The sequence below is a fragment of the Bombyx mandarina genome, chromosome 22, assembly GCF_030267445.1.
Source record: "Bombyx mandarina strain Sakado chromosome 22, ASM3026744v2".
Classification (NCBI taxonomy): Eukaryota; Metazoa; Arthropoda; class Insecta; order Lepidoptera; family Bombycidae; genus Bombyx; species Bombyx mandarina.
This window is the reverse complement of record NC_143228.1, coordinates 10273484-10286246: the sequence shown is the minus strand read 5'-3', so window position 1 is coordinate 10286246 and position 12763 is coordinate 10273484. Positions and strand designations below refer to the sequence as shown.

Below are 12763 nucleotides of genomic sequence, written 5' to 3'. Positions count from 1 at the left end.
TTTTTATTAATATTTTATTAAAGTTTTTAGGCCTTTTTATAAGATGTGTTTTTGTTGCATAGTGCACTTTCAATTGTAGCACAGTTTAAAGTAACGTGTTCCTACCATTTTACCAATGCTACCGACTATTATTAGTATCGGCAGTATTTACAAACGTCAGTTGCAAGATTAGACCATCAGAGAACATGTTTTTTTTCCTACTTAAGAGCTGATAGCATTGAGAGGCTATGTCAGCGTAACCGGGCAAGTAGGTGAGCTCACGGGGCTCAAACTTAACCTGAAAGTTGCTAACATGAAAGACCACAGAGTTACGCGAGAATATAGTAATACAAATCCGCATGCCGCACCCTGTCATTATAATCTAGGATTTTTTCGAGCCGGGTTGAATTTTCGGATTACCACGAACACCTGGGTATTAATTCGCCTTTCGTTGGTTCTATAAATTTTCAACGGCTTTGATCAGAGTACCTCTACAATTGTTTATTGTATAATAAAATAATAATATTATTATGTACTTTAAAAATTAAAATAACATACGCTTAAAAAGTAAACCGAGTAACAATCCATTTAAACTTTTTTTATCCAGTTGATATTGGTCAGAAAATTAGAGCAAAGTTATAAAATAATTGCATTGTCGTCGGTCCTTGATGCGTGTCCAAAATTTTAAGTTAATCGGACGTTTTTGAGTAATTGAAAATGACGTTCAAAGATTCATTACATTACATTTCCCAAACAAACCAAGCCAATAAAACCGTTTAATAGAATAAGGGGAAGAAGAGGAAGCTAGGTAGGAAAATAGCGTCAGGATAATAAGAACTTCTTGGAGAAATATGTAGATATAGGAGTTTAAGAAGGTCGGGGTGTCAAACCTCATCTTCATAATAACGTTCATGAGCGCAACGTATGCGTATTATAGATCGTATTAGATAGTAATTATTATGAAGATAAAATAGTATTCGAGCTCATTATTGAAACCGCGATAAACCTGTCTGGCAAAAAAGTCCATACAAAAATGCAATTAAGCCAACGTCGTGTTTTGAGTTATGTCAAATCGAAATAAGTCTGAACCAATATCGCAACAATTTTGGATTTTATCATTCAGTTTTATAGCTTAATTTAGAAGGTTAGGTCTCGCAAACGAGAATGTCGTGTGGGCTCCCCGTTGTTTTACGCATCCTTACAATGACTTTCATGGCTTTGTTCTAGCAGGGGGCGATGTGATGGACAGCACGCATGTAATAATGTTTTCTTGCGCACATATTCAAGGTCTTAGCCTTGTTCACTAGCCTGAAGCCACGGAACTCATGCCAAAACTAATGAAATACGATTTGTAGGAATCGATGTGGGAAGGTTACGGAAATGTTTGTTTTGTGTTTTTGAACTATTAATTCTGTGTTAAGTTTATTTTATGGACATGTTCTTCTTTACTATGTTTTCTAAGCTTTATATTTACTTTCAAACGGAGATTATAAAGAGTCCTGAATGGTTGGCAGCGGCTGAGTTCTCCCCGGCTTTACTGAAGTCCATGGGCGACAGTGACCACTCATCGGCAGATGAAAATTAAACTCGTCTGTTTTCGAAGGCATCAAAGTATAGTTCTTACACAGACTGTATTATTGTTCTAATAAAAAGGAAAAGGCAAACTTTTGAAATTTTCAAAAACTCCATTAGTATTTTGTTGGATTTTCCATTCTGCTTAAAGGGTCACAACTAAAAGCTTTTAAATGTAATTTGCAATTCCAGTAGTTCGTATCATAGCAGAGTACACTTGGGTTCGCTCGCTCAGGTTTTACGAGTCTAGGCGTGGGAGCTAGTTGTTGGAACAGCTTATTACTTTGTATCTGAATTGTCGTTCCATGTAATAGTCGGCTCTAAATCACGTGTAACATTTATTATTATGATGTGAAATTAAGTTATTTGATTGTTCTCCTACTTTATGATTCCTATTATAATTTTTTTACACGATTACTTTTTCAATTGTTATTCTGAAATATTTATTTACAACTAGCTGACCCGGCAGACTTCGTAGTGCCTGAATCGATAAATAAAAGACATAAACTTTTGTATAAAATAAACTTAAAACAAACAAAAGGAATCCGTCCGACGGGGAACACATAAAAGGAAAAACAACATTATTTTTATTTAATTCCGAGCATTTTCATATTTCATCACCTTTTAAACCTTCTCTGGACTTCCGCAAATAATTTAAGACCAAAATTGGCCAAATCGGTCCAGCCGTTCTCGAGTTTTAGCGAGACTAACGAACAGCAATTCATTTTTATATTATATATATAAGTAGATTTTACGTAATCAAACTTTATTCAAATTACGTGCTTCACGATTCTGTAGTACGGAAAAAGTAGGTCCTATATGTATGTACGTGTTATGTAATGATAGCTAGTGTTTGGAGTCGTTATTTGATGATGTCGTAATTTCCTTTTTATAGCCATAGCACCCGCCACAATTGCCAACAAAGCAGAATTCATTCCTACTTTAATACAAAACAAGCCAGTGTCCTCATCTACAGTGTGGTTCGAATTTCTACTAACAATTCGGTTCTAGAGTGTTCTCTACGTGTTTCCTGAGCATTATAAGCTGTTCTTTTATAAAAACGATTTGACAAAAGTCTTTTTTATCACGCACGATCATCCGGATCCAAATTAGGACTCTCTGTACTATAGAAACTAGAGATCGATGTACATACTCATACACGTTTAAATGTATAAATGACCTGTTACTGGTGGTAGGACCTCTTGTGAGTCCGCACGGGTAGATACCACCACCCCACCTATTTCTGCCCGAAGCAGTAATGCATTTCGATTTGATGGGTGGGGTAGTCGTTGTAACTATACTTGAGACCTTAGAACTTATATCTCAAGGTGGGTGGCGCATTTACGTTGCAGATGTCTATGGGCTCCAGTAACCACTTAACACCAGGTGGGCTGTGAGCTCGTCTACCGATCTAAGCAATAAAAAAGTATAGACACAGATGCTAACAACCTGTCAAAGAGCAAGCAAACTTGCGATGACACTCGTGGGATGACACGAATGCTTGACCGATGTGGGAATCGAACCCACGACCCTCAGTGCAACAGTTAAGAGCGCTAACGCCTGTACCGCCGAGTCAGTCGGTCGGTCATTGTTCATATCAATTGCGACTTTAAACACGTCTATGTACGTTTGATGCTACAAAAATCCAAGGGAGCATTAAATCTCTTGTATGTTACAAATGTATTATGTAGTTTTGCGTGGAAAATGACCGCGGATTGGCTTCGTATTTCTAAACCATCTATCTATATGTATAAAAATGAATTGCTGTTCGTTAGTCTCGCTAAAACTCGAGAACGGCGGGACCGATTTGGCTAATTTTGGTCTTGAATTATTTGTGGAAGTCCAGAGAAGGTTTAAAAGGTAGATAAATATGAAAATGCTCGGAATTAAATAAAAATAACAATTTTGTTTTTCCTTTGATGTGTCCCCCGTCGGACGGATTCCTTTTGTTTGTTTTAAGTTTATTTTATACAAAAGTTTAGGTCTTTTATTTATCGATTGAGGCACTACGAAGTCTGCCGGGTCAGCTAGTTTTACATAAAGATTAATTTATTTATTGTTAACATAGAAGTAGAAACACAATCATAATTTGCATCTGTGTTTGAACTAGGTGATAGAAACCTGTATCTCAAGCCGCAGTGCTCCTCGTACTAAGAATACAGCAGCTTTACTTCAGATACATAGAAATAGAAAATTACTAGACAAAAATTAAAATGAAATTCATGGATTGCATAAAAGATTAAATGCTTATTATTTTGAAAATTTCTAAAGAAAATTATTTAAAATTACTAATTTCATAAAATTAGCCAAGCGGATTTTCAGTTCTAAAGGTCACAGCTCCATTCCATTATAGGCTTGATGGAAATGTATATTTTGTAGATTATCTTATTCAGTCGTATCTTATAGCTTAGCAAAATCCAATAACCTTGCTAACTTTTCTAGAACGACAAATCCCAATATCCACTCCAAGGTTTTCAATTCAAATATTAGATTACGGTAAACATAACGGTCGTTCATATTTGTATAATAATTACAACAATATTATAAATGGGAAAGTGTGTTTGTGGCTTTATTTTCACGCAGCAATGGAGTAGTGAGTGAAACGATGTATTTTTGTTCAATAATAATATCCTTTGTGTTCCGTTAGGTTTGCTACACTGACAGCGCTCTATGAAGCTGAAATTAGCCGACTGTCTCTTTCCAAAGGTCGATATGTATATTTATAGTCGGGTACTTTACATTTTTTAAGACTTACCTTACTACTGGCACCGGCGCCTAAACTTCTTTTTAGTTGATAAAAAAGTGAAGAGGTTTTCAACTGTTTCTCTTCAAATATTTCAACAATTTCTCTGAACTTACCTGTAACAATTCGAAAAAGGAACATATTAAATTTTGTAATAAATTCTAGCCACTTATCTTTTAATATTGTTTCTTGACTTATCTCGGTTTATTGTGCCGAAATGAACGGGTAAGAAACTTAGTTAATCCCCATCCTTGGAAAACCACATCATATGTTAATATCATAAACAACTACGTAATTTTAGTATTAGAAGTTTGACACGTGCTCTTCGGTTAATCCTTACACATTTGACAAAAAAGCATAACACAAAAAATATACTAACTATGATAACTATTTATTATTATTCAGATAATATTATTATTACCCAAATATCAACGTTTTTAATTAATTGTTTATCATTTATAATAAAGGTTCAGATTACCCAAGTCGAGATTTGATAGCCTTCTTACTAATCGGGCTACGCAGTTTTACCTGCGTTAATCTGTAATTCAGAAATAATCTAACACGTTGTATTTTCCCAGGATAAATAATTGCTTATTACAGCTCTCTGCTACATAAACAACTAGTGATATGTAGATCCGTTGGCACGTAAAATCACACAGCGAACACACTTTCGTATTTATTTTAGCAGATTTACCCGGTGTTATCACGCTATTTATACAATGAAAGTCTTCGACGTGTTAATTTAGGTTATAAGCCATATTTGCGGGAAATTTCATTCCGATCTGTTCAGACATTTTTCCGTGATTGAAATAAAAAACATTCAAATTTAGAAACTTTCATATTTATCATATTAGTGAAGGTTACTGTAATAGGGGATTGCCTGAATCTGAAATTACAACTCTTAAAAAGGAGCGATGAAAATAAAAACAAAATGTTTTCGCTTTGGTAGTAAAACGCTCAATCACGCTATGTGAAACTTATATAAAATACGAGTTTTATTATAACAAACTAACTTACAAGATCATTTTTATTAAACATACGTGGTATTTTCATGAATATTAATGAAGGGTGACTTATACTCTCTAAATATAAATCAAGTTTTTGTATCAAACGTATCTCTGAGTTAAGAAGTAAACTATTTCGTTAACTTAATATGCTATTAGACTGAAATTTATGGTAAAGGCTATTTTTGTTTGCAGAAATTTTGTTTTGTAATAAAGATTTTCAGAAAATAATAATAATTATGAATGCAATGTTCGCAATGTTTTTATTGCTTAGATGGATGGGTGAGCTCACAGCCCACCATAGACATTTACAACGTAAATGCGCCACCCACCTTGAGATATAAGTTCTAAGGTCTCAGTATAGTTACAACGGCTACCCCACCCTTCCAACCGAAACGCATTGCTGCTTCACGGCAGAAATAGGCGGAGCGATGGTACCTACCCGTGCGGACTCATAAGAGGTCCTACCACCAGTAAATTGTAGATAGAGTTTCTTTCTAGAAACGCAAAAGAGATTTTGTGACCGTGGTAGTTAGTGTATAGGGAACTCGTAATATTAGGCACTACTCAACGACCTACATGGTGGCATTGTAGGTAAACTCAAGACTTTTAATTATTAAAGAAGTCAGATTAAATTTTTTATTAGAAAACTCATTATAGATCATTCGTTGCGTTGGTATGTATCTATTCCTGGTATGTGGTTAGCAAGAGCGGAGTGTAGTGCAACTGATAAATTAAGGGCGGGTTTTTATTTTAAACTAGCGACCCGCCCTCGCTTCGCTTCGGAAACATTAAAACACACATGAAACCAAAAAAAAAAAAAAAAAATAAAAAAAAGTAGCCTATGTTCATCAGGGACAATGTCGGCTTCTAATGGAAAAATAATTTTTCAAATCGGTCCAGTAGTTTCGGAGCCTATTCGAAACAAACAAACAAACAAATCTTTCCTCTTTATAATATTAGTATAGATATAGATTAAATAAAACTCTCCAATACCTCATACTTTGAATGATATCATTTATACTAATACTTAAATTACAGAAACCACTAAGCACCACGTTTGATATTTTAAACTATAATGAATATACACCCGAAAAAACAAAACGTATTTTAAAATTTAATTTCTTAGTCCTTTTTAGAAATGGAAAGAGAAAACTAAAGTTTATAAAAAATATCAGGATAATTGTCTTGTCTTGTCTATTCCCTGTCTGATTGAGTTGATCTGAAAGCTGAGTATCGCTTTGTCTGGAGTAATCATGCTTATAGACGAATCAATAATCAATTTGTACTGCTTCAGAATGTGAGTTCATGACGTCTTGGCTATATACTTAATTGCGATTGAAGGTATATTAGTATCTGCCCGTATTATTTTATTCGCGTTTGTGTACGATGACATATTATTATAAACTTATGATACTTAAGCTATTCAGTTTATGGAACTTATGGGAATTCGTACGATATAAACAAAATAGTACAATTCAATTTTGTTTGGTTCTATTGTAACGAGCAATGTATTGAGGTAACCCTGAAAGCACGGATTCAAGATGATTAAAATATTTGTGAAGTATTATATTTATATATTTAATTTGAGCCGAAATATAGATAATCTGGAAAAAAACATAATTGCAGGCAATTATCACTTGTTACCACCACTGGACCTCTTGGGAGTCCGCGCGGGTAGGTACCACCACCCCGCCTATTTCCGCCGTGAAGCAGTAATGCGTTTCGGTTCGAAGGGTGGGGTAGCCGTTGTAACTATACTGAGATCTTAGAACTCATATCTCAAGGTGGGATGTTGTAGATATCTATGGGCTCCGGTAACCACTTAGCACCTAGGCTGTGAGCTCGTCCATCCATCTAAGCAATAAAAATAAAAAAAATGTAGACAGTAAACCCCGCAAAAGAAACTCAAGACTTTGGTCAGGCCAGGTGGCCGAAGAACTAAAAATGCCAATGCCTTAGAACTCCTCATTAGGCCTGAGAACGTTTCAACAGGAGAATTTTGCTGCAGCGCTTATCAACGAGGGAATGATTTATGAATGAGGAGGAAGATAGTTCTCTAATAGTTTTATTTCGTCATCCGTTTATTTCCATTATTTCACTTTAACATTCGTGTATCGTGTCGGGAGCTAGGCCGTTACAACTTATGATCATCTACGTTAATAAAAAAATATTTTTGATATTTGGAAATCTAACAAAAAACACAAAAACAAAACATGATTAAATTTAATCATCAGATGAATAGCTTTATTCGGATTAAGCATCTCAGTAAATTTAATCAAAACGAACGAGTAAAGGCGGTGAAATTTGAACACATGAGTGAATTTTAATTCACCTATACACAGTATTTCATGAAACGAGTATGAAGTAAGACGATGAAAGGATTTTCTATTTTTATGAAATGTTTAATCAAAATACAGGACATTTTTCATTATTTTTTGTACAGATTCAGTCAGTGGAATTATTTTCATGTTCGAAACTTACACAATTACTTTACTTTGTGTACAAATTTTACGTTATAATTATAACAGTCCGTTTTCATTAACTTACAAATGCTCTTTTGAAGTGAAACTTCTTTAGGCGCATGAGGGTAAAAATTTTACAGATGTAACGTCACGCAGGTATGCAACGGAAGTGTCGAAAATTTTTAATACAGCGCCATCTATGAGATTTTTTAATATTAACGTGCGTATGAAACCTCTTGTAGTGAATTTCAATTTAGGATTATACGTGACGTTAAAATATCGATTCACAGAGGGCGCTACCTCATACTATAAAAGATGATTTACAATTATTTACTAATGACAAAATTTTACATATACTTAGACATTTAGGATAATTGTATTTTAATTTTTGAAGGTTTCACTTCTAACACGTGTGAATTGCACACATGTTTCTTTTTTTTTATTATTATTGTGAAGCGGCTTCTGAAGCCCGTGGATATCACACCGTGAAAGCCGCCAGACGATATTTAAAGTTAGTCATAATCTATACTAATATATAAATCTACAGAGTTTTTTACGAACGTTCCGTTATAACTAACTGAACCATGCATTCGATTGACTTGAAACTTGGTATCCATGTAGAAAATACATGTACTTAATGGATAGGCTAATATTTAAATGAGTGTTGGACTCCCTAATAATAATGACAATAAATAATAATGTTAATTTTAAATGCCCAGCGAAGCGGGCGAGTACAGCTAGTCTTATCATAAAACTGCTGTCCTACTCTTCAAATTGGGATGCCTATCTGTCCGCGGAGACTTACAAGAAGCCTCAAAACTAACGCATACCGGTTGGCGAATGTAGTATCTTTTTTAACCACCTTTTACGACATCACCAGAAGCTACAGTCTTATTCTAAACTAATTTTAATTTTAAACATTTTAGCATACGTCCCATGTCTGTCTGTTAGCACTGAATTACAAAAGTGTCAATATTTCTCGTTGGTTACCATTTCATCTATACCATTTCCATATATTATTATCATAATAACTTTAATATACTGGTTACTGGACAAGATAAACATGTAAACATGTCCATCAATCATTTTACTATCAATCCGAAAATCGATGGGATGATTGTACTATGTCTATGCATTGTACTGACAAGAGCTATTATTAGATTTTAGTACCGCCATCTAAGAGAGACTCGCTTAGATAGAGTTGTTACCGATTTGAAATTGTATTATTACTCATAGTCCACTGATGGATATTGTCAAAGCTTCATCGAAATGACTCATCCCGTGCTGCCTACATTCGGGTGCATTTAAGTGGCAGTGAACAGGGATCAGTCCTCAAGTGGCTTCTGGGGCATAAATTTCTCGAATATAAATATTTACGATCATTCACATTTAATAATTGGAATTCGAAGAACAGTTCGGACGATCCATTACTTCCGGTGTTTGCAATTTTTTGCATTCAATTTTGCTTTCACGAGATGTATTTGTATGTAAATGTATTCGTAGAAAATTGTTGGTCTTCGTAGTAACCGAGGTCGATTGTTTTCCAGAAAATACGTTTTCTTGTTGTTTAATTTTTTGCGGTTATTCTCGACAAGCCCGTAATTTTAGTTCATCATTACCTCGGTTCGAGAATGTAATGGGCTAAACAATTTTAACTGCAGATCTCGTTGAGCTGCGAAATTAACAATGTTAAGTCCAGTACGCACATATTATTGTTAAATATTTCCAAAAAAACGGAACTGTTATGTTGGTGGAGAATTCGAATTGAAATCCTTTGGCCACTAAAGTAAAGGGTAAGGTAACGTGAGACTTTTAAAAACTCTCGCTCCGCTCTATATCCTGAAATCGCATTGATCAATTAGAGGGAGTGAGTTGCTAGCACTCTAGCAGTATTATCCTAGAACGAAAGGCCACGGTACGATGGCTAACATGTCACTACGACTAATTTTTATGTAGAACCGAGATATGGTTTTGCATAAAAATTGCTGCTGTCCACAATTCGTAAATACCTTACCTACTATTGTGGTATTTATTGTCTTTCTCCTGCTATCGAAAGTAGACGAAGCTGCAATCTTTTTTTGTTTCTGGTTACATATCCCACTCCAATTCGCGCTCCTCAGCCTCACGGCACGCCATGACCAGGTCACGAAACCTGGCCATGGCCTCCTACGAGTTCTGGTCCGCTAGCATGCGGGCGAAGGCAGCCCGCAAGGAGAGGATAATAGTTACCCTAAAATTCACGCTGGTGTATACGGTGGCCAAATAAATATAACTCTAGGATCGGTGCTAACCTCTTTTAATAATTCTTTACATAATCATGATTCTCTAAATCTTTATCTTCACTACACGCGTAAACGGCAAAATCTTGTTCCACTTATAAACTAACAGATGGCCTGACCTACTTTCAGTGTACAAGACAGCCCAGAACTTACATCTCACACCAATTAGAACTATACTAGGGCTGTTAATGCTTATATGGAATGTGTAGTAAAACTGTCTTAAAATTTAATTATGGAGCAAACGTGTGCTTAACTGGTGTTTTAGATTTAGAGAGTTTCATTAAAATTTCATTGGTTGCTTAAATAAATTTATGGAGTTTCTGCTTATGAAATTACATGGGACCGTAGTTTGGGCCCGTATGTGATTTGTCCCAGATTAGTTATTTATTTATCGTCGTTATAGCTTAAACAACAATATGACCAGCGTATTATATCTCGTCATTGTCACTCGTTGCGACTATACTGGTGTTTTTCCTAATCGAGCGATTTTCCTAATAAAATACGTACTCAACGTGCGATCAAGGATAACGATACAGGAATACTGTTGTCAAAAAATTAAACCGGCAATGTAAATATTCAAGAACATATAAATATATATTCTAAGTGATTGTCTATTTAAAGGTAGTTTTCATGAAGCTATACCAATGTACCAACCAAGTTGCAATGCGTTAATTTCTTCTTCGTTGCTTTCTACATTACTGAAGGTCGTGTCCTTGAAACTTGGCCATAGCATGTCTCCTGAGCTGTTTCCAACTCGTCTTGTCTTTAGCTTCTCACAGGGCGGTTGCGACTGGCAGCCCAGTTAGGGTGGAAAATTTGGTCCCACCAGCGGCTAGGTGATCGGCAGCGGAGTCTCTTTGCTTCCATCTTGCCCCTTATGTCACAATCACTTTATGCGTTAATCACCTCCCTGATATAGAAAATCCGCAGTAATACATAAATATTAATAATTTTTTTTATTTGCTTACATGGTTGGACGAGCTCACAGACCACCTGGTGTTAAGTGATTACCGGAGCCCATAGATATCTACAACGTAAATACGCAACCCACCTTGAGGTATAAGTTTTAAGGTCTCAGTATAGTTACAATATTTATTGTATTAATTAAGTGTATTTACACTCACTATCTTCTATGTTTGGTCACTGCCTATAAGCCATTGTTGTAAAATTACAAAGAAGTGATTTTATGATGAGTTTTCGAATAAAAACATTAACGAACACACATAAAATACGAAAACAAAACAATAACTTTGCTTCTTATGAAAGATAATTAGTAAAAAACAAATGCAACATTGCACACACTTAGGTATTCCCGACAACAAAGTTTGTGTGCCTTGTCACTTAACCGTGACATCACCGGGTCGTTTGTAGAGAAGCTCTTTATTACTTCGAGTGTACTTTAATTATGTAAATAAACATTAAGTTGTCTCTACCGCGCAACCACTTCAAACGGCTTAACTTGCAAATTTACTACGACTAAGTGAAACATTAGGACCATGAGTCTGATAAGTGATTCGAAGTGAACATCTGACTTGGATTTTTTATATGGATATTTCAATAATACACGTCGTGTGATTTGGAATTTAAGAATTGGTGCCGTTTTTTCTTATCTTTAAATTAATACGTGAAGCAAAAACTTTGTACCAATTTTTACGAAAATTGCCCGGACGGAGGAGTATGAAATTTCCCACACTTATAGAGAATATACAGAAGGAGTGCAGAATGTTAAATTTTTTTTTAATTAAGCATAAAAAATACACTAAATCAATAAAAAAAAACATTACACACACTACCGTGTATTTGACACACGTATGCATACTGTTCGTTTATTGTCAAACTTTTCTTATTGCTTATAGTCTGTGTTCAAATTGAGAATTGATTAAATATTGTTTGTCTTTATTCATATTTGTCTAAAGTGTAATCTTGGCGAAATTTGTGATTATAGAAGCTTACTGGCTGTACCCGTCCGCTTCGCTGGGCATTTAAAATTAACGTTATTATTTCTCACCCCCACAAAGATTCTCATCATTAACGCCCCCGCAACTGGTGTAGGCAGGCCAACACTCATATAAATATTAGCCTATCCATTAAGTACATTTATTTTCTACATGGATACCAAGTTTCAAGACAATCGGATGCATGGTTCAGTAGTTATAACGGAACATCCGTAAAAACCACTGTAGATTTATATATTATAGAATCATAATAATGTACAAACTGATAATTTCAATTAATTATAGTGGAATTTCGACTACCGGGGGACAACAAGTTTAAATAAAGACGAGGGGAATGGGATAGCAGTTATTGTAAAAAAATTAAGACTTCGATCTCATGTAACGAGACGTGCACCAACGTCTTCGTTCTGATATTTACCCTCTAGTAGACATATCTATACTTACTAGTGGCCCCGCAGTAGTCGAAATTCGACTATAATTAATTGGAATTGTAAGTTTATACACTATTATGATTGTATTTTATACTTCTATAATCACAAATTTCGCCAAGGCTACACTATAAAAAAATATTAATTAAGACAAACAATATTTAATCTATTCTCAATTTGACTACAGACGTCAAGAACAAAAGTTTGACAATAAATAGTATGTATGCGTGTGTGCGTCAAATACATGGTATGTAGTGTGTGTAATGTTTTCTTTATTGATTTAATGTATTTTTTTGCATTATTTTAAAAAAAATATTAGCATTGTGCACTTCTTCTCT

General features: G+C 34.9%; 2 protein-coding genes across 4 annotated transcripts in view; both read right to left on the bottom strand.

The window, feature by feature from the left end:
• The window catches only part of dnc (phosphodiesterase dunce), a 438509-nt gene that overhangs the window by 206807 nt on the left and 218939 nt on the right, over positions 1-12763 (bottom strand). The gene's annotated exons all lie outside the window — the stretch shown is intronic.
• The window catches only part of LOC149500347 (uncharacterized), a 402287-nt gene continuing 393446 nt past the window's right edge, over positions 3923-12763 (bottom strand). Inside the window, exon 4 of the mRNA XM_089737128.1 lies at positions 3923-4410. Within this exon, the coding sequence (XP_089593254.1) occupies positions 4407-4410 (4 nt within the window). The 3' untranslated portion in view covers positions 3923-4406. The remainder of the gene's footprint in view (positions 4411-12763) is intronic.